This window comes from Schistocerca nitens, chromosome 3 (assembly GCF_023898315.1).
Source record: "Schistocerca nitens isolate TAMUIC-IGC-003100 chromosome 3, iqSchNite1.1, whole genome shotgun sequence".
NCBI lineage: Eukaryota > Metazoa > Arthropoda > Insecta > Orthoptera > Acrididae > Schistocerca > Schistocerca nitens.
Window position 1 is genome coordinate 589,304,448 of NC_064616.1, and position 26,794 is coordinate 589,331,241.

At 36.9% G+C, this 26,794-nt stretch overlaps 1 protein-coding gene and 1 non-coding gene across 2 annotated transcripts in view; one reads left to right on the top strand and one right to left on the bottom strand.

The window, feature by feature from the left end:
* LOC126248502 (protein unc-79 homolog) overlaps positions 1-26,794 on the top strand; it is an 875,350-nt gene that overhangs the window by 534,285 nt on the left and 314,271 nt on the right. The window contains exons 35-36 of the mRNA XM_049949540.1: positions 4,033-4,122; positions 24,759-24,932. Of these exons, the coding sequence (XP_049805497.1) occupies positions 4,033-4,122; positions 24,759-24,932 (264 nt within the window). The remainder of the gene's footprint in view (positions 1-4,032; positions 4,123-24,758; positions 24,933-26,794) is intronic.
* Positions 26,147-26,221, bottom strand: Trnas-cga (transfer RNA serine (anticodon CGA)). The gene has a single exon. It is a non-coding gene; the product is annotated as a tRNA-Ser (tRNA).

The window sequence follows — 26,794 nt, forward strand, 5'->3', positions numbered from 1 at the left end:
CTTCATTCATTATTCACAGTATATCATGAGAGAAAAGGGCAAGCTGAGTTCTACATGAGTGATGCTTTCTAAAATGTGAACATAAGCTTCTCAGTCTCAAGAAAATTTACTATATTTAAAGGTAGAATATGTTCAAGGATTCTGAAGCAAACTAAGTTAGGAATATTGGTCTGTAATTTTGCGGGTCCATTCTTTTACCCTTCTTATATACCGGAGTCACCTGTGCTATTTTCCAGTTGCTTGGGACTTTGTGCTATACAAGAGATGCATGATAAATGCAGGCTAGTTAAGCAGCTAATGGCGTAGAGTACTCTGGGGAAAATTAAATTGAGTTTCCATCTATACCTGGTGGCTTACTTACTTTCAAATCCCTCAGTTGTTTTTCTGCACCAAGGATGCTTATTACTATGTCATCCATATGGGAGTCTGTCCAGTGGTCAAATGATAGTATGTTTGTACAATTCTCCTGTGTGAATGATTTCTAGGATGTTGGAAATCTTCAACTGCCACACCAGACTGTTCAACAAGGGACTGAATGGAAGCCATAGACCAGCTTAGAAATTTTACATAAGACCAGAATCTCCTTGGGTTCTCTGCCAGATCTTTTGCTAAGGTTTGAGGGTGGTAGCTGTTGTACGTTCCACACATAGATCTTTTCATAGATGCGCGAATCTCTACCAGCCTTCACTTGTCGTCATTTGTGCATTCCTTTTTTAACCAAGATTGCAACATCCTCTGCTTCCTCAGAATCCTCTGAACTTCATTATTGAACCATGTTGGGTCTTTTCCAGCCTTTATCCACTTACTAGGCATGTAACTCTCCAGACCATGATTTACAGTCTGCTTAAATTTTGCCCATCATTCCTCTACATCCTTCTTATAGGAACTAAGTGATGTCAATTCACTGTCTTAAGTGAGATGATAACAACTGTTTATCTTCTCTATCTAGCAGAAACCCTCTCCTGGCCTTCTTGATTGACTTATTAACTTTTGTAATTATAGTTGCTATAATGACATCATGATTGATTATCCTCATTTCCATACTGGCATTGTTGATGAGGTCTGACATGTTTGTAGCTATAAGGTAAAAGATATTTCCATTGAATGTGGGCTGCCAATAGCTGCTCAAGACAGTTTTCAGAAAATGTGTTCAAAAGTGTTTCACATGGTTGTCTGTCTGTACCCCCTGCAGTGAATCCATAGACATCCCAGTCTATACTCAGTAGGTTAAAGTCACCTCCAACTAGTATGCACGATCTGGGTATTTATGTGCTATTGACCGTAGACTTCCTTTGAATGACTCTAGAACTGTCACAGTGGAATGGGGTGGCTGGTAAAAAATCCAATGACTATCTTAATTTCAGCTTCACCTGTTATATGTTACCAGATAACTTCAATGTCACAATCAATTTCTGCCTCAATAGAGACAATGTTTTTGTCAACTGCAATGAACCATCCCCCTCCTGTGTCCTCTAATCTGTCTTTGTGATATGTGTTCCATGACTCACTAAATACCTCAAAACTTTCCATTTCAAGTTTCAGCCATCTCTCAGTCCCCAGAATAATTTGAGTGTGAGAACTTTACTGAAGAGCAGTAAATTTGTGGACTTTGATACAAATACTTTGACAGTTTACTGATTTATGAATTCCCTTCCTGCATATCGACTGGTGAGTGTTCATCAGAGCACCTCAGACTATCGCCTAGACTAAAATACCCTCATTTTCACTCCACAAGTACCCTGCTACCCGAGTAGCTGCTTCCTTTTCATAGTGCACCCCTGACCTGTCAAGGGTAGTCATATAAATCCCCAGACAATAACACACATCTAGCAATCTGCAGCCAAGATTAGTACAGAGTTGATGAAGCATTTGGTGGAAACCCTCCACTCAGCTCCAAACCACAGGACTCTAATTAAGTCTGGGAACAATGGTGCAAATTGTGAGCTCTACTTGCACCCCGAGTGTGAGGCCATCAGTCTTAACCACCTCCACCAGCTGACTGTACGAGATGAGGATGGCCTCAGTACCCATGCGATGGGCATTGTTGGTGCCAACGAGAGCTACAACAAGCAGACGACTGCACCCTGCATGCTCAATAGCCGCAGACAAGACTGCCTCCACATTTCAGGTGAGGACCTCCGGCAGACGTATCGAGTGCATGTTGACTTTCTTTCCAGCCCCGATCACTATCCTTCTAAGGGGTTTCATAACATGTCTAATATGGGAGCTTCCAATAACTAGTAAACCTTTTCCTCTATGTGCCTGCTTATACCCTGCTGCATGTGTGGGCATCTGCCCATTCACAGGGTGAATGGGCGAGGCCCAGCAGCCAGGCTTCACACTGGGCCTCCAACTCTAGAGACACGAACACATTACGTACATGAGGGCAGATCCACCATGTTAGGTGCACAAGGCGATATCTCAGAAGCAGAGCCCATGGGCAAAACAAGTGACACTTTAAGTGTCCCATCCAATGTGCCAGACTCTCCACCACCACAACACCCTGAGGCAGCAGTCTGAAGGTGACTGACCATAGCCAAAAGCACACTCAGCTGTTCGAAAACTGTGGCCAGATCCTCCTGCATCTGCAGACAGCATGCATACATCCTACCCGTCCTAGCGAGGCTATCAACAAAAATAATAAATTTTAGAAAATATAATGTAGTTGAATAGATAAAAAATCTACTCAACAAGTGCCAGCAGGAGAAAACATTCATATGGTTAAGAAAATGTGCAAGCTTTCAGGGCAGTGGCTCTTTCTTCTCAGCAGAAGGGTTCACTGGAAAGAAGATGGCTGAGGGAAAATGATTTGTGATGTTAGGAAATTATAAAATGCTGAGAGTTTGGAAAAGTCACCCAGAACTCCGGATCAGGGAAGACTTACCATGTGGTCTGGTAAATCTCCCCTGACCTAGCATTCCGGGCAACCTTTCCAGACTCTCGCCATTTCCTAAACCTTGTCAGTAACTTTCTTTCATTTCTCTTCCTTCCCCTTCAGCCCCTCAGTCAGAAGAAGGAGACACTAGCTTTGAAAACTTACACATTTTCTTAATCCTTATACATGTTTTGTCGCTGGTTGATAAGTAGATTTTTTAGCTGTCCAGTTAAAAAACAAGACAAGCAACACTTCTAATTGCAAACAATGTATGTTTATATTTTCATTGATGTATCTATAAGTGGAATGGGCTTGAAATAAAATGATACCTGTATGTTATAGCCTTCACCATACTGTGCACTATAGGCAACAGTTTTGGAACATAGATAGAGATAAATTACTTTCCTGTGAAGAAATGTTTATGCAACATGGGGGTTGACAAAATAACTTTTTTACAGCAGAATGACACTGGAATTGAAGATTTTACTCTACAATTATTGACATTCTCATTTTGTATATGATGCTCAATATAACTGAACATGTGCAGTATGTTGTTATACATTGTGAATTGGTGCTGCTATTCTGGAAGTATCATGATATCTTTATTACTTTCTAAGTTAATTACGAATACAATTGATCTCATTCACTTTGTTCTTATCTACTGACAATTGTTGTTTTCCTCAAATACATATCATGTGATTGATACTACTTTTTCATCGCAGGTATGTATTGTTTCAAAGAGAGATCATGTACTATCATTGTGAATGAGAAAAAGCTATAAACAACTGTGAATAAAAATATGTTGATTAATATTTTTATTTTTAATATAATTACTAATTTTTTGAAAAATGTTGATTTGCTGTACTGAATATACCTCAATTGCATTGTATTTATGTTATGTAGCTTATTAAATGCTGAAAAGTTGAAGTAATTACTATGTCAAATCCTCACCCTTCAAATAATCAATAAGTATAAGTAAATGGCAGGTATGTTTAATTTACACATGTAGCTGTAGAGTTTGGTTAAAGATGCTTCATGTATTTATTTGTCAGCACATTGGACAGTGGCCTTTAACTCATGACTTTGATGAGAATATGCTTTTGTGTTTGTCTTTGGTTGTTTATTAGAATAGAATGGCATTGTTGTTTTGGTTGTAGTGCCAAAGAATGTGACTTCATCTTTGCAATCTGAAGATACGTATAGCTCTCCTGAGTCACCCTTGTCCAAGATGGATGTAATGACAGTTGGTAAGCATTGCCAACGAATAATATTACACCCATGTGTAATGGTATGATCATCAGCATGGCATTCACACTTTATGTTCATTTGTGTGGTGCATGCTAACAACAAAACCTGCCTTGCATATTTCCCTGCAGAAAGGAAAACAAACAATAAATTTTAATAATAACAGAGCAGCATCTCATAAAAGCGATACGGTTTCCAGTCTTCATTTCATAGTAGTAAATCTTTCTGCTGACTTTCATAGGTATTGTGAATTCTATATTAAAAGAGAGGAGGTGGATTTGAAGTGAATTACTACTTTATTATATTCATTTGTATTAGTGAATTTTTCCAATTTAATTAGTTAAAATCAGGTAACTACTACAGAACCAGTCATATCTCATCTATATAATTGCAAAGCAAGTATTTATTGAAAGTTTTACAACTATTAATTGGATTCAACATATCTGTGAAACATATAATTTCTTTATTACAGTTTTACATAAATATTAATATTTTCTATCATATTTTTAATGTAATATGCAAAAATGAATGAGGTGGACATTTATTTTAGCAATTCTGAAACTGGTTTAAAATTTTTTGAAATTTAACATGCCTATGGCCAAGAACATAGTCATTGACAGCCTGTGTAAATAACGCAAAATAGTTGCCATACCTGTACTGAGAATGATAATCTGTCCCACATATCTTGCACAAAGCATTTTCCCCATTGACAGGAAAGGAGCACAAACTACTCTCATGTAAAAGAAGTCAAGTATTAAAAAAGAAAATGTCCACAATGCTGTTGTCAAAGGTAAACTTACAAATGTTGAAAATGTGAATTAGTAGATGCTTGAAGAAATCCTTGACTCTCTTTCTAATATCAGATTTCTTTCATAAAGACTTTCAAATTACAGCCTGTCAATAAATTAGTTAAAGTCTACCCATTCCTAAAACTGATAAGATTTATGAATCTAAACTACTGACAAAACTTTTAATTCATATTCAGGTTCAGCCACAAGGTAACTGATTTATGCATATTGTGGTTTTTACTATATTTGCCTAGAATAAAGTTTCCTCTTTGAGTGAGTATCAAAAAGAAAAATTAGAAATAAAGTTCATAAACATATACGTGTGTTTACCTTTACTAAATGATCAACATGAATAAATTTCAAAGTGATATTTGTTTGTTTTACAAAATGAATAATTCATTTGCCAAAAGATAACACACGTAGGGCTACTGGAAGAAAAATGGAGAAAGGAGAAGACATAACAAAGTACAGGAAAGAAATAGCTGACAACAATGAATAAAAGGCAAGTTCAAGAGGAGGGAATTATCTGCAAGACTAAATTACAGAGAAAAGAGAAAAAGAAACACCTGTGTAGTAGAAAATGCAAGCCATTCAATATTGAAAAAGAGATAGAAAAATTAAAATAATCCAATTATACACTACATAATTAATTGAGACCTAAAGGAATTACTGGGAAATTAGTGGGAATCAGCAACATATAGGTAGAAAGAAGTTTTGGAATAAGGAATAGCAAAATGACAAGAAGTCCTAAGCAAATGGTAGCTTTAAAATATAGAAGGAAATGTACAGAATCTTGATGTAATATGCAAAGAAATTATAGTGAACACTGTGTGAACTAAAAATCAAAATTCTTTGTGCAATGTTTTCAGGTCATATAATAGTTATCTGTTTGTGTACAAAAGTGGTAATATTATTAATGTTAACTTTTCTCCTGGACAAATAAGATTATTAAGGTTGTTTAATCATAATAAGCATTCCAGACATACTGATTAAATATTGAGTAAATTTCATGATCTAACATAATAGTGTTCTATGCATTCATTCTAATACATGCACTTCAGGAATATGAGCTAACAGTCAAATCATTAAGGATCTAATGTGTCAAAGCTAACTGATATTTCAGGGACATGAAAATTTGATGGAGCAGTGGACAGCTGCACGCAGAGTGTAGATTCAAAGTTTCCACTAAAATGAACAATTATAACATGTTTTGTTCTTCATAAATGGGACTGCACATAAGCCTAAATTGATGTAGTGTTAAAACAGACCTTATTGTTTTCTGGCACACAATAAGTCAACCTGTGAAGTAAAAGGCATGTTTATCAAAATTTATTCAAATTTGGAATATTTCTGACCTTAGCTGCATTCGATATTACCAATTGCTGACACATCAAAACTTGTGCCAGACCAGTACTCAAAATGAGATTTCCCACTTGTCATGTTTGTTCATCTTAACCACATTGATTATCTGAGCATGCTTCCAGGACTGACGCAAACTTCCACTTGTCACGCTGTCTATGAACCCATCACTTGCAACTTTGTTTGGATTCCTGTGACAGGGAAGCAGACATATCCAGCTTAGTATTATGATCTTCATTTAGCTCATTGTGACTTGTAATACTTACAGTCAACAATGGCTAGAGAAACAAACACTGGTGATGGTGAAACTTCCTGGCAGATTAAAACTGTGTGCTGGGCCGAGACTTGAACTCGGGACCTTTGCCTTTCACGGGCAAGTAGTGCACTTGCCCATGAAAGGCAAAGGTCCTGAGTTCGAGTCTCAGCCTGGCACACAGTTTTAATATGCCAGGAAGTTTCTTATCAGCACACACTCCACTGTAGAGTGAAAATCTGATTCTGGGACTGGTGATGATCTTGCAGCTGTACTAAATTTATGAAGTTAATAACCTTCCTGACATTAGCTGCATTATATATGAAGATATTACCTATACTATGTAATCAAAAGTGTCCAGACACCTGGCTGAAAATGACTTACAAGTTCGTGGGGCCCTCCATCAGTAATGTTGGAATTCAATATCGTGTTGTCCCACCCTTAGCCTTGATCACAGCTTCCACTCTCACAGGCATACATTCAATCAGCTACTGGAAGGTTTCTTGGGAAATGGCAGTTCATTCTACATGGAGTGCTGCACTGAGGAGAGGTACCAATGTCATTCGGTGAGGCCTGGCATGAACTCAGCGTTCCAAAACATCCCAAAGGTGCTCTGTAGGATTCAGGTCAGGACTCCGTGCAGGTCAGTCCATTACAGGGATGTTACTGTCATGTAACAACTCTGCTACAAGCCATGCATTATGAACAGAGCCTCGATCATGTTGGAAGATGCAATCGCCATCCCCGAATTATTGTTCAACAGTGGTAAGCAAGAAGGTGCTTAAAACATCAATGTAGGCCTGTGTTATGATAGTGCTACATAAAACAACAAGGGGTTGAAGCCCCCTCCATGAAAAAAATGACCAGACCACAATGCCACCGCCTCCATATTTTACTGTTGGCACTACATACGCTGGAAGATGACGTTCACCGGTCATTCACCATATCCAGACCCTGCCATCGGATCACTACATGGTGTACTATGATTTGTCACTCCACACAACATTTTTCCACCGTTCAATTGTCCAATGTTTATGCTCCTTACACCAAGCAAGGCATCATTTGGCACTTACCGGCATGATGTGTGGCTTATGACCAGCTGCTCGACCATGAAATCCAAGTTTTCTCACCTCCCACTTAACTGTCAAAGTAGTTGCAGTGGATCCTGATGCAGTTTGGAATTCGTGTGTGATGGTCTGGATAAATGCATGCCAATTACTCATTAAAACACTCTTCAACTGACGGCGGTCTCTGTTAGTCAACAGACGATGTCAGCCTGTACGCTTTTGTGCTGTACATGTCCCTTCACGTTTCCACTTTACTATTGCATCAGAAACAGTGGACCTAGGAATGTTTAGGAGTGTGAAAATCTTGCATACAAACGTATGACATGAGTGACACCCAGCCACTTGACCACATTCGAAGCCCATGACATCCACGGAGCACCCCATTCTGCTGTCTTATGATGTCCAATGAGTACTGAGGTCACTGATGTGCAGTACATTGCAGTAGGTGTCAGCACAATGCACCTAATATGAAAAATGTATGTTTTTGGATGTGTCCGGATACTTTTGATCACATAGTGTGCCTATTGATGACACATGAAAGTTTCTGCCAGACCACGACTCAAACATGGATTTGTCACTTGTTTCACTGCTGGAAACATGTTCAGATAGCTGAAGTGGTTAAGGCGACTGACTGTGACAAGCAGGAAAATGGAGTTCGAGTACTGGTGTGGCACAAATTTTCATGTGTCACCAACAGGAAAGAACTTCATACCTAACGCAGTTAGGTTCTGCAATTGCGAATAAATGTTGTAAATTTGGTATAGCTGATAGATCATCACCGATGTCTGTTACTTCAAACATTGTTAAAAATAAGTATTAAAAGTGTTAACTAGCAAGATTACAATTATAATATTAATGTTGAATTCGGTTTGCTCCTTGAAACCCCTGTGGCAGGTATGCAAGTAGAGCTGTGTGTGATGGATTTGTAGATAGCATGACAAATGGAAGTTGTGTCAGTCCTGGAAGCATGCTTGGATAGCTGAAGTGGTTAAGATAACTGCTTGTGACTAGCGGAAATCCAGGATTGAGTCATGGTATGGTAGAAATTTTCATGTGTCACCAGCAGGTCTTTGTATTTAATGCAGCTAATGTAAGAAAGGTTCGGAAATTGTTAATTTCATAAACCTAGTACAAATGCAAGATCATCACCAATGTCTGTTCCTTCAGAAATTGTTAAAAACAGAAGGTATGTATCACAGATGTATTGCTGTATACTACCTTCTTTGCTAAAACATGATTAACTGTGAACTAAGAACTGTGTCAGAACATTCACGGTAGTCTTTTCCACTATTGTTTTGTAAACACTTTGAAACTGTGCTCCATGGTCATGTGGAGCCAGATGGAGATAGTCAGGCAAAAGAGTGAGGGTATTATAATTAGGTGTGAATATGGCCTTTAATTCACGTAAAAAGTAACTTCAATCACAGTGGCTACTTCCTGCTATGTCACAACAAAATTTTATGCCATTTTCTATTGCTTCTATGAAAACAGTATTATTACAGACCTTTCTTCCTAGACAACAGTTCTGACATCTGCTGTAATAAAAAGGTAACTCATCAGTAGGATGAATATTCAGGAACAATTAGTGAGATATATTTTTAAAATATGAAAAATAAAAGAATTTGTTTATAATTTTCATAATGTGATTTAACTACTGTAATAGGTGTTTTCTCAGTTTATTTGAAGTTATGCAGTGCTAAATGTATTGTGAATAACATCGTACACACATCAAAAAAGTTTTGCATCACCCCTGTACCAAGAACTCCTGAAGATAGACTTTGACTGTAGAGCTTGTATCACAGACACAGTGCCTTTGACTGTTCAGAGATGTCACTAAAACTGCCCAAAAATGTAAACAACCATGCATGAGCAGTGCCTATTTGACGGAGGGGGTCTGCCAGCCGATCTGTTCCAGTCATTCCAACAGAAAGGAAGTACACGGCTCATCTACATCTACATGACTACTCTGCAATTCACATTTAAGTGCTTGACAGAGGGTTCGTCGAACCACAATCATACTATCTCTCTACCATTCCACTCCCGAACAGCGCGTGGGAAAAACGAACACCTAAACCTTTCTGTTCGAGCTCTGATTTCTCTTATTTTATTTTGATGCTCATTCCTACCTATGTAGGTTGGGCTCAACAAAATATTTTCACATTCAGAAGAGAAAGTTGATGACTGAAATTTCATAAATAGATCTCGCCGCGACGCAAAACGTCTTTGCTGTAATGACTTCCATTCCAATTCACGTATCATATCTGCCACACTCTCTCCCCTACTACATGATAATACAAAACGAGCTGCCCTTTTTTGCACCCTTTCGATGTCCTCCGTCAATCCCACCTGGTAAGGATCCCACACCGCGCAGCAATATTCTAACAGAGGATGAACGAGTGTAGTGTAAGCTGTCTCTTTAGTGGACATGTTGCATCTTCTAAGTGTCCTGCCAATGAAACACAACCTTTGGCTCGCCTTCCCCACAATATTATCTATGTGGTCTTTCCAACTGAAGTTGTTCGTAATTTTAACACCCAGGTACTTAGTTGAATTGACAGCCTTGAGAATTGTACTATTTATCGAGTAATCGAATTCCAATGGATTTCTTTTGGAACTCGTGTGGATCGCCTCACACTTTTCGTTATTTAGCGTCAACTGCCACCTGACACCATACAGCAATCTTTTCTAAATACTGGTCTTCAGATGACCTTACTAGACGGTAAATTACAGCATCATCTGCGAACAAGCTAGGAGAACTGCTCAGATTGTCACGCAGGTCATTTATATAGATCAGGAACAGCAAAGGTCCCAGGACGCTTCCCTGGGGAACACCTGATATCACTTCAGTTTTACTCAATGATTTGCCATCTATTACTACGAACTGCGACCTTCCTGACAAGAAATCACGAATCCAGTCACACAACTGAGACGATACCCCATAGGCCCGCAGCTTGATTAGAAGTCACTTGTGAGGAATGGTGTCAAAAGCTTTCCGGAAATCTAAAAATACGGAATCAACTTGAGATCCCCTGTCGATAGCGGCCATTACTTCATGCGAATAAAGAGATAGCTGCGTTGCACAAGAACGATGTTTTCTGAAACCATGCCGATTATGTATCAATAGATCGTTCCCTTCGAGGTGATTCATAATGTTTGAATACAGTATATGCTCCAAAACCCTACTGCAATCCGACGTCAATGATATAGCTCTGTAGTTAGATGGATTACTCCTACTACCCTTCTTAAACACTGGTGCGACCTGCGCAATTTTCCAGTCTGTAGGTACAGATCTATCGGTGAGTGAGCGGTTGTATATGAGTGTTAAGTAGGGAGCTATTGTCTCAGCATAATCTGAAAGGAACCTAATCGGTATACAATCTGGACCTGAAGACTTGCCCATATCAAGCGGTTTGAGTTGCTTCGCAAACCCTAAGGTATCTACTTCTAAGAAACTCATGCTAGCAGCTGTTCGTGTTTCAAATTTCGGAAAACTGCATTCAATAACTCCACTTTAGCGGCACAGTCGTCGGTAACAGTACCATCGGCACTGCACAGCGAAGGTATTGACTGCATCTTGCCACTTGTATACTTTACATACAACCAGAATTTCTTCGGATTTTGTCTGTTGTCTGTAATTCAACCATGCCTAGTCAGTTAGTATCATGGTTTGATTGCATCCACATTGTTACTTTGTGCTAGGAAGGGCTCTCAACAAGGGACATGTCCAGGCATCTCGGACTGAACCAAAGCAATATTGTGCGGACGTGGAGAAATACAGAGAGACAGGAACTGTCAATGACATGCATCACTCAGGCCACCCAAGGGCTACAACTGCAGTGGCTGACCACCACATATGGATTATGGCTTGGAGGAACCCTGACAGCAATGCCACTATGTTGAATAACACTTTTTGTGAAGGCACAGGACGTCATGTTATGGCACAAACTGTGCACAGTAGGCTGCATGATGCGCAACTTCACCCCCAATGTACATGGCGAGATCCATCTTTGCAACAACAACACCATGCAGTGCAGTACAGATGGGCCCAAAAACATGCTGAATGGACCGCTCGGGTTTGGAATCACGTTCTCTTCACCAATGAGTATCGCACATGTCTTCAATGAGACAATCATCAGAGACAAGTTTGGAGTCAACACTGTCAGGCTGAATGCCTTAGACACACTGTCCAGTGAGTGTAGCATGGTGGAGGTTCCATGCTGGTTTGGGGTGGCATTATGTGGAGCCGATGTACACTGCTGGTGGTCATGGAAGGTGCCATAATGGCTACACGATACATGAATGCCATCCTCCGACCGATAGTGCAACCATATTGGCACCATACTGGCGAGGCATTCGTCTTCATGGACAACAATTCACATTCCCATCATGCACATCTTGCGAATGACTTCCTTCAGGATAACAACATCACTCGACTAGAGTGGCTAGCATGTTCTCCAGACATGAAACATATCAAGCATGCCAGAGTGGATTGGAAAGGGCTGTTTATGGACAGTGTGACCCACCAACCTTTCTGAAGGATCTATGCTGAATCGCCTTTGAGTAATGGGACAATCTCAACCAACAGTGCCTTGATGAAGTTGTGGATAGTATGCCACGAAGAATACAGACATGCATCAATGCAAGAGGACGTGCTATGTATTAGAGGCACCAGTGTCTATTGCAATCTGGACTGCCACTTTGGAAGGTCTCTCTGTATGGTGGTACAACATGGATGTGTGGTTTTTATTAGCTATAAAAAGAGCAGAAATGATGTTTATGTTGATCCCTATTACAATTTTCTGTGCAGGTTCTGGAATTCTCGGAACCAAGGTGATGCAAAACTTTTTTTGATGTGTTTATAACAAACATCTACTTATGTGTTAAGAAACATATTGCAATTAAATTTCATAGAGAATATGTCTAGAAGAGGATCACTTGTGACCAAGAGTGATGAATAGTTTAATGCATTCTATCTCTCTCAATTACTGGACATTCCACATGTGGATGTCACCAATGAAAACTAAAAGAAGTGGGGAGCCAAACGCAAATGATGTACAACTTCAATACATAATTCTGAATTATTTCATTAAATGAGCCTGGTTCTGTATTTAGAACAAAAACATTACCAAGTGTCATGTCCATCAATAAATCTTTCAGAATCCTACAAGCAGTGAATAAAATAAAATCAGTTAATGTTTGTTAATAATGATCTATCTGATCAAAAAACAAAATAATATGTCTAGTTTGTCATTTATGTAGCTATAAAATTATTACAGAAGACCGAAAAGAGATACAGGAAATAGTAAACCAGCATAAACAAAAATTAATTGATAACATTAATATTGGTATGGAAGATAAGACACTAGCATAATTCTGTCTGAACTATTATCTTTCTGTACTTTTATTTTCTTTAGTCTCTTTCAACCACTGATATTCAAAGCAATCTGCAAAGTACTTCATCAAAATTAGGTCTCATTGTCAAAAAAAAATACTTTTATTAGTATGATTTCTGTAAAAAAAAACTAGATCTCTTCCAAAATCAACTGTCAGCAATGTTTTGTATTGAACTTCTATCTTTGTACTGCAGTTACTTCATCTTCACCTAGCTTACTTTTTCTAATGTAGTCTCAGCTAATTGACATTGATAATCTAAGTATTTTTTCCACTTTCAGTATTTCCATTTCTGTATTCTAAACAGCCCAACATGCAGCCTGCATATTTGATATGGACCACATCTGCTTTTTGTTGTTATAATTTAGCCTCTATGAAGCCTTCATTATTGAAAAAGTAACTATGAAAGTATTGAGATAAAACTACTGTAAAAGAGAAAAAAATGAAATTAAATGCCGTTTGGCTACAGAGGGGGGGAGGCAGGGTGGGGGGAGGGGCAGGGAGAGGGGGGGAGGGAGGGGGGGGGGGAGGTAGGGACATGTTATATGAAATGAATTTTTCTAATACCCCACATAGGTAGTACTGCAAACATATTGGTGGTCAGTATTAAGCAAACAGCTCAATTAGTACACTCTTCAAAAGCAATGAACCTTAAAAAATGATTTTTGTAAAATATTATACGACAGGGTTATCTATTTGAAACCATTTTGAATGGCATCACAGAGAGCATATTGGGTTTCATTTATCTGGTCACTCTGTAACTGGAATGATGATCAAAAAGATGATAAACTAGAAAATACATCTTTCAACACTTTACTGTTGTATCTATCACTGGTTAGGAGATGCATTCTAATATTATGTCCAATGGGGCCCCAAAGCTTGAACCTGATAACATCAAGCCAAAGATGGCATGTATATTGCATTTGGAATAGGTATGGGTGATATTAGAAATACAGTGTTTTGGATACTCATCATAGTGGTAAGATCTATTTCCAGTTATTTCAAGAAGTAAACAACAATTTCTCAATAATGTGAGGAAAATTGCTTGATGCATGATTTTGGTTATAGATAATCATATTGAAGGAATCAGTTGTACAACTTTCTCAGTGTGTTAAACAGTAAATTGTGCATTAATGTCATAACCTGCTTCGAACGAAACCTAACTACAAGAGGTATTCTCAATATAAATCAAATTCCTATGCATGGTACTGTATTTTCTTATACTTTGATACATTGGGAATTACATCAAGTGAATACCTCATCATCTGCATGGCCATTTATATTTACAGATGTAAATCAAACACTAGCTGCATATTCTATGTTGTTCGATTTATGAAATTGATGTTAAAGTGATGTACTGCTCTCCATAATACTAGTAGGTATTCGTTTAATGCTGTCAGTGCATTACATCTTTCCATCATATGGTATTTATGATTAGTTCAATTTTTTGGTGTTTATTTGATTGTTTACCTATTACCTTTCAGTGAGTGCATGTTTAGCAAGTAGGATTAATTTCTGGTATGATATAAAACATATAATGCACTTTTCAGGATCCATATGTTCCTTCTCCACACTGTTCCCTTTCCTTGCAGTTTAATTATGTGGGTTTCATTTAACTTTTTTAGCTATTTATCTCTCTATTACATGTTTGTTTGTGAACTAATCTTTTAGCTGCTAAAATAAAAGAAAATATTTTTACAATGCAAAACATGCATGGTCTGTTTCAGTGTTCATAATTGATTGTATTTTCAGTATGTAGTGACTCTAGTTTCTAAGTTCACACTTTAATGACTCAATTTTTCCATATGTTTTCACATCTCGTCACTCACCAAATAACCCACACAACCTGTAGTTAAATAGTACGTAATTTAAACAAAAATTAATCAAAGGTGAAATCAACATCTGTGATGAAGTACCTTAGTCTTGAACTAAGATCATATAAACCTATACTAAGCGAAATTGCCAAAATAATTCTCTTCATGATGATCCTCCTGGACTGTTTATAAGTCTGTCAATACAGATTTCACAATATGAGAATTTGATTAATGTTCTGTTAATGCTACTCTCTACAACATAGAGGCATCCAATGAAGGCCAACAGTTACTAGAAACAGAACTTTTAAATAAAAACCATATTTTCTGAAGTCAGTTAAAAACGATTTTCACTACTCTATCAGTTGTCATATCAATGACATGTATTGGTATTAGGAACCCATGCACCCACGCACAAACACACACACACACACACACACACACACACACACACACACACACACACATGTTTTCATACTCATGCCACATGAAAATGTGTACATACAGTCTGAGGAGGTGTGGAGATGAGTGTGTAATTCTTCATGTGGATCCAAAACTAAAGGAGACCCTCTAATGCAGTCACTCAGTATAAAGGTAAACTCAAGACAGTCTGCATATCTGTTTCCTTTTAAGTGACTAAATCAAACATAATTTTAAAAAGAAAATAAATAGAATGATATTTGTTTGTAAGTTGTCCATATGTGTGTCAAATCTGAGGAAAACACGTCTAAATTACAGATCACTATAAAATAATGTTTCTGAAATTTTGTACAAGATCATGCATAATTATGATAAAAGGCTCATACCTAAATACAGTTTTTCATCCACTGTGTTACAGTCTTCCACTTACTCTCAAAACAGAGAGGTTGTTTCCTAAATATTCTTTTAAAATTCTGATTGACTCCTGGAATATTTATATCTGTCTCAGTAGCACTTCAGTACAAAATAATTCAGTTAATAGTGTTCTAGATATTATTTTATACACTTCACAACTTTCATTATTATGTACACATGTTTTATATACATACACACATTTTGAACATTGCAGCTATTGCAACATATATTTACATCACAATATACTTTATGTCAAACTGTTTTGTTTTGTATGTTGTTTAGCTGACTTTCTTGATGGTGGTTCAAATAAAACCAAATAATTTTCCTATTTTGCAATAAAAAGACATGGTATTTATGAAATGGGAAAGCTAGTTCTGATTATCTGTCTCAGAACTAAAGTAATTTTTTTGGAGACTTAAAAATGTTTCTCATCACTATAAGACCTTTAATGTATTTCCCAGTTTTTAGTCCGGCTTTTAAGTTCTCACTGGCAATTCCAATATTAAAAAAGGATTTAAGTTGGTAGTATGTAAAAGTGCTGAGGCTTGATTCCATTTTTTTTTTTTTTATTTACCAACCAAATTACTTAGCTGACAGAAAAAGAAATGTATGATATTTCTAAACAAATGGATTTTATCTCATTCTCCATGTTATTCAAACTCTGCTGTTTATAATTTAATGCTGATTATCAGCCTGCAAAAAAAATTTGTCAAATATTAGTTTTAAACATCTCAAGAAAGCCTTGTAGTTATCAGTGCAAAAATATAGTTTGTAATCAAAGCAACAGTGGCTAAATTACTCAGTGACAAGTGTCTGAGTAACAAATGTATTGTTCCTCACAGAATGCACTATGAATAAATCTCATATGGATTGTTACAACACATCCATATGTTTATGATTATATTTAGAAACATTCAGAATAATTCTTGCAGATCATAACACCCTATGAGCCAGGTGGAATGCTAGTGATCACTGGAAAGTTTTTGATGACATATCAGTATTTACTTGAAGATTATTCATTTTTCTGGTATATTTTACTTCTTTGTAAATAATGACTTAAATGAATATAACTGAATGGATAAAAGGTTCAAAAGGGATGAGCATTAGCCAATAGGTAATAGGATGGCAATGAGGTTTGAGGTATTTATTTATTTATTCTTTGCCCATGGACTCCAGCTGAAAATCCAGCTGAGACTAGGAACACGGTTACTTAAAGTAGATGCAAGAAAAGTTTCATAAATGGATGTGTGGAAAGCACAAATAATACTTTTGCAATAAGCAGAAGCTGCTGTGTTGTGTAAAGATTAGGAGTGAGAAGAGAGGTTTAAGACTGATACAGTTGTGGAGTAGCTATTAATAGTAGTCTATGTTAGATTGAGTAATATGCTCTGCGCTTGGTGGTCAGTTTTCTCTGTGAGCTCATTTTGGGAGTGATCATTCATACTGATGGATAAATGATTTGTGGTAAAACCCATAGAAGAACCTGCAAAGCAAATAAGTAGGCTAGACCCATGGCATGGCTCCTTTCACAGATGACTCTGTTACAAAGTGAAATGGTGTTGACATTGTCAAGGATGTTGCACCTTCATAAGGAATGATGTTAATGGGGCACCTACTTCACAATCCTTGATAACATCATTTTGATTTGGAGCCAGTAACAAAATACTTTGTCCTTGTTCCTCCATAACCATCCACCCTATCTATTTTCTTTTGCTCTGTGAGCAATCCTCCCAGACACAAATATTGACTTGTCTCATCACTGTGTAATAACCTTTATCCATATTAAAGTCAGTAATATATCAACTTCGAAAGCTGCAATCCGTTCCACACTAACAATCTTCAGTGTACAGTCTTGTCACCCTGCAGATGGCACATTGGCACTGACGAACAATTTCTCTCCCCATGCTGTAGGCAGTGTCCAGATATTGACTGAAAGGTGAAACAGGTTTATAAACAAACAGGTGTATTCAGATCATTAGTTTATGACTTTGAAAGTTCTCTATAAATTTGTTACTGTAATGGCAAAGTGACATAGACTTCAAGATTGGTTATTGAATTAAGAATAACAGTTACTGAATAAGAATTATACATTTATTGACAGTTTTTTGCATGATTTATCTGTGATGAAAGAATTTTTGGACCACTTTTCATAATTTAATGTCTGCTTGAGTGTACATTATACAGTTTGGTATGGTGCGTGTGAGGGAGACAGACTGCTCAATTCACACATTATATTAGAGTGTTTCAATATTGCAAAATGTCCTATTAAATCATACAGTGATCAGGATATTATATTTGACATTGCTCTAGCACATGAGAATTCGTTACGGTAATACAATAATGCAATAACTTTTGGGCATCAGTGTTTTATGAAAATTGTTTGGTGCCTTACTGTAATAATTTTTCCAAAACTATAGCAGACTGAGAGTTTTGTTTGTTGTATTGACACTATGGCAACACCACAGCTTTTGTTTTACTGATTCATAACTTACCAAAGGAATTTTTACAGTTTATATATCTCTTCCTGCAACAAAAACACATGTGAGTTAACAAATTGGGCCACCTTGAACTGTACTGATTGCCTCTAGAGTGCTGCTTCTGAAGTTTTTGTACTTTTATGTAACTTATAAAATAAATTTATATTAATCCAAAATGTCTCGTATGATATGTTGCATTCATTTCTGCAAATAGTACCAGATGTGGTGGTTCCATGATTTTAAAGCCACTGAAACATGTATGGGCCTTAGTACAAGTTACCAAAATAAAATTTTTGTTTTATTTTTTGTCAATGAAGTAAATTGTTTGAAAGATAAACATACTTTCAACCAAAAGGCTTCCATCAGTGAAAACCCTTTTAATATGGATAATATTCACTGTGGAATTAAAAACTTTAGCAACAATATTCTTAATTTTGAATGAAGTTTCTCCGCCTGGACTGATAGGGTTATCACTGAAGTGACACATTCTTATAACTTTATATCATAACTAATGTTTCACACAACCCACAAGGTGAAAAATACCAGTGTAGCAATCAGGTTCCTCAAATCCTATATATTTTCTCTCTGATAACAGAAAACATACAGATTGTTACAGATTTGCATGGTGCATAACTGAAACTTAATTGTTTTAATTTACTTCAAATGTCATTTGGTCTCGTATATGAAATATGAAAGATGCCTTCATCCACTTGACGCTGAGTAGGGAACTCAAATCATTAAATACATCATTCCATTTGTGTAGCCATGGATAACAAAGAGAAACATACTCTAACACAGTTGTTGAAGAAAAGCTTTAAAAATAAAGAGGTGATCAAAAACATCAAAATAGACTCTGTCAGCAAACATCTGTTTAATTCATCCAACCAGCACATTTTATTCCAGTTCTGACACTATACAGGGTGGTCCATTGATAGTGACCGGGCCAAATATCTCACGAAATAAGCATCAAACAAAAAAACTACAAAGAACAAAATTCATCTAGCTTGAAGGGGGAAACCAGGTGGCGTTATGGTTGGCCCGCTAGATGGCACTGCCATTGGTCAAACGGATATCAACTGAATTTTTTAAAATAGGAACCCCCAAGAAATATGAATGTTTTAGTCAGACCACTTTTTTCGCTTTGTGATAGATGGCGTTGTAATAGTCACAAATGTATAAGTACATGGTATCATGAAACATTCCACCAGTGTGGATGGTATATGCTTCTTGATACATTACCTGTGTTAAAATGGGCCATTTACCAATTGTGTAAAAGGTCGAAATCATGTTGCTGTATGGTTATTGTGATCAAAATGCCCAATGGGTGCTATGTATGCTGCTCGATATCCTGGATGACATCATCCAAGTGTCTGGACCATTTGCCGGACAGTTACATTATTTAAGGAAACAGGAAGTTTTCAGCCATATGTGAAACGTCAACCATGACCTGCAACAAATGATGATGCCCAAGTAGGTGTTTTAGCTACTGTTGCGGCTAATCTGCTCATCAGTAGCTGACAAATTGCGCGAGAATCAGGAATCTCAAAAACATCGGTGTTAAGAATGCTACATCAACATCGATTGTACCCGTACCATGTTTCTATGCACGTAGAATTGCATGCCGACGACTTTGAACATCGTGTACAGTTCTGCCACTGGACACAAAGAAATTGTTTTGCACACATTCTATTTAGTGATGAAATATCATTCACCAACAGTGGTAACGTAAACCGGCATAGTATGCACCATTGGGCAATGGAAAATCCACGATGGCTGTGACAAGTGGAACATCAGCGACCTTGGCGGGTTAGTGTATGGTGCAGCATTATGGGAGGAAGGATAATTGGTCCACATTTTATCGATGGCAATCTAAATGGTGCAATGTATTCTGATTTCCTATGTAATGTTCTACCGATGTTACTACAAGATGTTTCACTGCCTGACAGAATGGTGATGTACTTCCAACATGATGGATGTCCGGCACATGGCTCGTGTGCGGTTGAAGCGGTATTGAGTAGCATATTTCATGACAGGTGGATTGGTCATCGAAGCACCATACCATGGCTCGCTTGTTCACCAGATCTGACATCCCCAAATTTCTTCTGTGGGGAAAGTTGAAGGATATTTGCTATTATGATCCACCGACAATGCCTGACAACATGTGTCAGCACATTGTCAATCCATGTGTGAACATTACGGAAGGCGAACTACTCGCTGTTTAGAGGAATGCCGTTACACGTATTGCCAAATGCATTGAGTTTGATTAACATCATTTTGAACATTTATTACATTAATGTGGTATTTACAGGTAATCATGCTGTAACAGCATGCATTCTCAGAAATGATAAGTTCACAAAGGTATATGTATCACATTGGAACAACTGAAATAAAATGTTCAAATGTACCTACGTTCTGTATTTTAATTAAAAGAAACCTACTTGTTACCAACTGTTCATCTAAAATTGTGAGCCATATGTTTGTGACTATTACAGCGCCATCTATCACAAAGCAAAAAAAGTGGTCCAACTAAAACATTCATATTTCTTTACGTACTACACAAATATGTTATAAAAATGGTGGTTCCTATTTAAAAAAACACAGTTGATATCTATTTGACCTATGGCAGTGCCATCTAGCAGACCAAGCATAGCGCCATCTGGTTTCCCCCTTCAGGCTAGACAAGTTTTGTTCTTTGTAGTTTTTTCATTTGATGCTTATTTCGTGAGATATTTGGCCCGGTCACGATCAATTAACCGCCCTGTATATATGCTGCAATATGTTATAATAGGAATAAGTAACTACAAAAGCACCCATGTCATATATCAACTCTGCTGCAGTTAGGTCACAGCTTTCAATAAAGGCACAGCCGCTATCTAATCAGCCACCCACAGAAATAAGCTTTGCCAAACTGTGCATTCTTCATCAAGTAGAGTGAAGGTGAACCTACAGTATTGCATCAAGTAACACCTCATTTTCATTCTGTATTCTGTTTTGATTCATTGTAATAAAGTGCAATATGATGTCATAAATAGTCTTGTGATACGGTTATTTATACTGAATTAAATGTAGCATGTAAACATGATTTATTGAACATGAAGTTCCATGAAGCACCACAAGTCTCAATAGAATTGCGGACTAGTGAGTTGTGGGTACACTCAACTTGATGCAAATTCATACTGCATACTTAAAACCCTTCCTGCAGTGGGCATGTGTGATGGATAAATCAATTGTGATCCTGAAACATGTCTTCATTGTTTGGGAAATGTTCACTGGCCTCTAGAAGAATGTGATTGCAGAAATTGAAACTTTTCACATTTTTCATTGCAACATTCCTTGGCATGTTCTGTGAACAAGACATTGTCACAAATACAAGCTTACCCGTAATGAAACCTTAAGTAAAAATTATTAACTATTAATTCCTGAGAGCTATGTCACAAAATAAATGTAAGCAGCAACCAACAGTTTCTGACAGCTGAATAATATAAACAAATGTTTCAGAAGAACATGAAACATAATTTAATAACACCAAAATAACTGGACAGCAGTCTTGCTTGGCAGTGTGTGGAGTATAATGTAATTTGCTTAATTTTTGGTGATCAGTGTGTGTGTATCATTTTTATTTTCTCAAACATGGCACATGATTACATTTGAAAAACTCACATCATGCAAAACAAAATGAACACACAGTCCCAGAAATCATAAATCATTGAGAAGTGTCCAGCACTCAGCTTTACAGGTGCTGCAGTAAGCAGAGAGATCTGCAACATACTCAGAAGGTGATTGTAAGACTGCAAATGAGCAGAAGTTCAACAACAGTTTTCACTCAATCTAAAAGAAAAACCCTGCAAAGGTCCTATAGAGTTATAAATCATGTTCTAGTCATGTATGAAGTAGATCATTCAGCAAGGGCATTTGTGCTGTTGAGTTTTGATGAAACTGACTCTTAAGCAAAGAACACTATTTCAAATCCTAATTTACTGAATACTTGCTCTGGTGAAGACCATATTATGTTTCTTCCATTCAGGAATTAGAGAGATGTAAATTTAGAAAGTGTAGCATCATCCCTGCATGTAATAAAATCACCTAAAACCAATCAATAAAAGCTATGCAAGCAGCCGATGTTGATGTTGTGTCAGTTTCTACAGAGAATTTGCAGCACATCAGGCCTCATTTCTGTCCATCATTTACAGCAAATCATTCAAGCTGAAAAGTGTATTACATGATTAGAAACAGATTCCCTTTCTCCAATTTTCAAGAAAAGTATTAGAACTAATTTGCTGATCTACAAAGCTACAGAAAAAGAAATCATCACAAGTTGTGTAGAATTATTTATCATGGTTTCTATGATAATTTTCCTTGGGTGTAACTCGTTCCTGTCTTTGAAGTTAGCATGGATTGCAGAAACAAAAATTAGTGAAAATTAACTAATTCTATTTATTCATAAGATTCATGCTGCTTGCAAGTTTCTTGCCTTTTTTAAGATTTTTGAAACAGTTGGAGACTATTTGATTGTTTGTTCTGCCTTTTTACTGAATTAATGGCTCCCTGTTGTATAGAACCCACAAAACATTGGGCATGCCTTAGACATGTGTAATAGGATAACTGCTAATGGCAAAGTATATAAGTGAATTATTCAACTATGTCAGCAGCTCTTTAATAGTCTTTGTAGCTAATGATGTTATTTATAAAGGATTTCATTTTTGTAATAACTTTTGCAACATTTGCGAAATATTGGTTTTCATATTGTGACTGGACAATTTCTTTCATCAAAAGGAAATGTAAAGTAATGCACATTAGTACATGAAAGTTGCTTGTATAAATGGTGTTTCAGTAATAATTAATAGGAAATATCATTTATATCATTCAAATACCTCTACATGATAACATTGTGTTATATAAAGCTGAATTATCATGTGGCTCTTAGAGTGAGAATAGCAAATATGATTCATTGTTACATTTATGAGGAGATGTAGCTCTCTGTCAAGCAAAAAGTCTACAAGACAATTGTTGTCATCCATCCTCAAGCATTTTTGATGGACCCATATTGGCCATCAATGTCTGAAGGAACAGAAAAAGCTTGGACAGGAGCTGCACATTATTTGATGGATTTATTTTGCCACTAAAAGTATATTGTAGTGGTGTAAAGTGAACACCAATGAGTTTCTTCACTAGAAAGGCACCAAACAACAACTGCAAAGACCACTGCAGCAAAAGTAAAGTTTAGGACTTGTTCAGGCATTCATTCTCCCTGCATAGCAAGTGTAATTGAAATATGAAGGGAAATCTGCATAGTTTTAATTTTGGAGTTGATTTATTATTTTTATCTTGCAGAGCTGTCTACCATAGAAGTCTCCTTCTGTTCTATTCACATCATTGGCCATTATGTATTCAGCCTTTTCAACATTCATTTGGACTGTATGATAGAAGTTGTCCATATCTCAAACCTCACTGCTCTTATTATACATCCACATCTTATTCAGACTATTCAAAGCTACATATTACTCCATTTCCACTACTAAAAGAAATGGAGAAGGTTAAACAAAGGCCACTACTTGTCTCTCATGTCATCAGTTAGTGATAAAATATATTCTAAATTTTTGTGATTAAGTATTCTACTGTTTCCTCGGCATTTGTCCTACCACAACAGAATATTCTGATTTTACTGCCTGATCCCCTCCTTGTTGCCATGATTATGAGTTACCCTAAAGGAGAAAAAATCTTTTGTACCAACTGTTTTTGAATTGTATGAACTTTTTCAATGGTTATATTTCTGAAATGCATATTGAAAGAGGCCCATCAGTCTGTTAATGACTGTGTGAAACCACCTAAAAACAATTCCCAAAGCTGACTAGTGTATACTCCTGCTAGACCAGTATTTTTAAATTCCACACAGATTTGAACTGCGTCTGTCTCACTATCTCTGTCTTTTAACATGTCACTCCTCTTTCTTCTTCTAACTTTTGCTGTATCTTCTATTCAGTCTCAGCAACACTACTTCATTTTTCCAAATTAATGTTTTGTCTTCCATAACTCATGCCTTGTACTACCTGTCTCCTCCTCCCTAAAAAATCATATTTTTCTCTTTGATTTTCGTACATTTTACTCTATTGTTTCTTCTATCTTACTTCAATTCTCATTTGCTCAGCAACACATCAGGCTTGGTCACTCTTCTTTGGTTAATTCCCCGTGCCCTTCAAAAATTTTAGACAGCTGCATCATTTATTTTTATCCTACACCTGTATCTTTCCCTCTTTCATTATTAGACCAACTCACTGATTTCTGAGATTTGTACATTTACCACTCCTCTTCCTTTTACAATGGTGACAAAATAAATAACCTAACTCTGATAAAACAGAATTAAAGTCAGCAAGATCAGTGTTCTGTTTATTCTAGGCTAATCTGTGATTCAAGTAGATAAACAATTTTATCCACCTTCAGTATATTTCCTTAGCTTTCATTTTCTTATGCTAATCACTTTTATTAAATGTCTACAATGTTTCTACTAGTCCACACATTGTGTGTAGTACTTATATGCAATGAAATTGAATTTTAAAATACAAAATTTGTAATTTTTGTATGATCAGTAATGTGACAAATTTGGAATTTATCACTTATAATAGGTTAATGATTGTTTTTTATTAATTTTCTGTGCATATAGGTTCTCCAATGGATATTGACAGTGAAAATAATGTGTCATCAGAAGTAGCATCAACATGCAGTGCATCTCACTTGGAGTTCCCTGTCCCTGAGAGACTACTCCCAGTTGGTCCAAAACAGAAGGACCTTTCATCACTTGTGGAACATGTAAAACACGCGTTAAGTATTGCCTCAGGTACATAACATTCTGTTCCAGCTGTTGTCATTCCCAACATTAAATGTCAAGTGCAAATTATGGGTAAATTCTGTGTAATATCATATGAATGTACCTTCCCCACTTGAGTTGTGAGATTATACTGTCATTGTTGTCAATACCTGTAAGTCTATGAGAATTCATGTTACTATTCTTCATTCTTCTTGTCGCAATTTCACCACAAAACAAAAAATATGACAAATTTAATGTTATTAAATGATAATGAATAAACTATACAATGAATGTAATGACAAATATTTCCATCATGATTGCTTCATTTGAAACATTATGTAAAATAAAGAGATTAGGATTGTCATAGCTCTCAGGTCTAATTTATGATTTTTCTGAGTAATTGCTTTAAAAATGATAGAACATGTAGGTTCCAGAACTTCTACAACTTCCAAATAAATATTACAGCACAGAACTAATTTATTAATTATATCACTGGTACCAATTACTTGCTTGTTAACCTACCATAAAGTGTTTGTCAGTCTAACAGAACTTTCATTTTGCAATTACTTTCTCTCATTTTTATATAATTTCCAAATCAAATTTTATCAAATGTTGTCCATAGGGCTATAAAGTCAATGACATTGTTAGTGTACTCAAATATTTATTGTCTGGTTGGGACAGACTAATTTTTTAACCTTATCTGTTCCATGCAGTTAATGTCCTTTGGATTTTCCCACTATTTCATTGGCAGCTTATCTTTATTCAAGGTCTCTACAATGTTTATTCATTACAGCTTATTGATCAAGTATGGATAATGCTAGATGCAATTCATCTACTTGTTGTTAGTTGCAACCTGTGTAATAGCTTAGTGGTGAACAGTGTCAAAGTGAACAACATTTTGAGAGTGGTGCATTCAGTTTAAGCCTGGTTGAAGATAAATTTTACTTTCATGTCAGTCCATTCAGTGATGGCCGTAAAAGGGAAACAAAGGGTTGTAATGGTAAATTATATGAACATAAGGTGAAGACATAAGGTCCATATATTAACATCCATTGATACTGCTTTATGAAAAGGTAGATTAAAACTGTGTTTTGGACTGGAAATCAAAGCTGGAACCTTGAAGCTAACTTTTGGATTTGAGTCCCATTACAGCATACAGTATTAATCTCCCAGGAAGTTCCAAAACACCACACATGCTTCTGCAGAGTAAAAGATTCCTGAAGCTTCCTGGCAGATTAAAACTGTGCGTCGGGCCGAGACTCGAACTCGGGACCTTTGCCTTTCGCGGGCAAGTGCTCTACCAACTGAGCTACCCAAGCATGACTCAGGCCCCATCCTCACAGCTTTATTTCTGCCAGTACTTTGTCTCCTACCTTCCAAACTTTACAGAAGCTCTCCTGCGAACCTTGCAGAACTAGCACTCCTGAAAGAAAGGATATTGCGGAGACATGGCTTAGCCACAGCTTGGGAGATGTTTCCAGAATGAGATTTTCACTCTGCAGCGGAGTGTGCACTGATATGAAACTTCCTGGTAGATTAAAACTGAGTGCCGGGCCGAGACTCGAACTCGGGACCTTGGCCTTTCGCGGGCACTCCACTGCAGAGTGAAAATCTCATTCTGGTAAATGATTCCTCCTGGTGCTATAGCATGTAAAAAGAGGATATTATTCAATCTTGCATGTGATTCCAAAATTATGTGATACCTATAGTCTTGGATACAAATTTGTAATTCCTACCTTCAGAAATGAGACTGACTGTTTATAACCATTGAACCAAAGCCTTACACTCGTATCCTGGCCTGATGAATTTAAAAGCTTGCCAGAATGCATGGTCCTAGACCACAGCCTCTAGGTGGCACTCCTAAAATTTGCAACCACTCCTGTCACTATTTC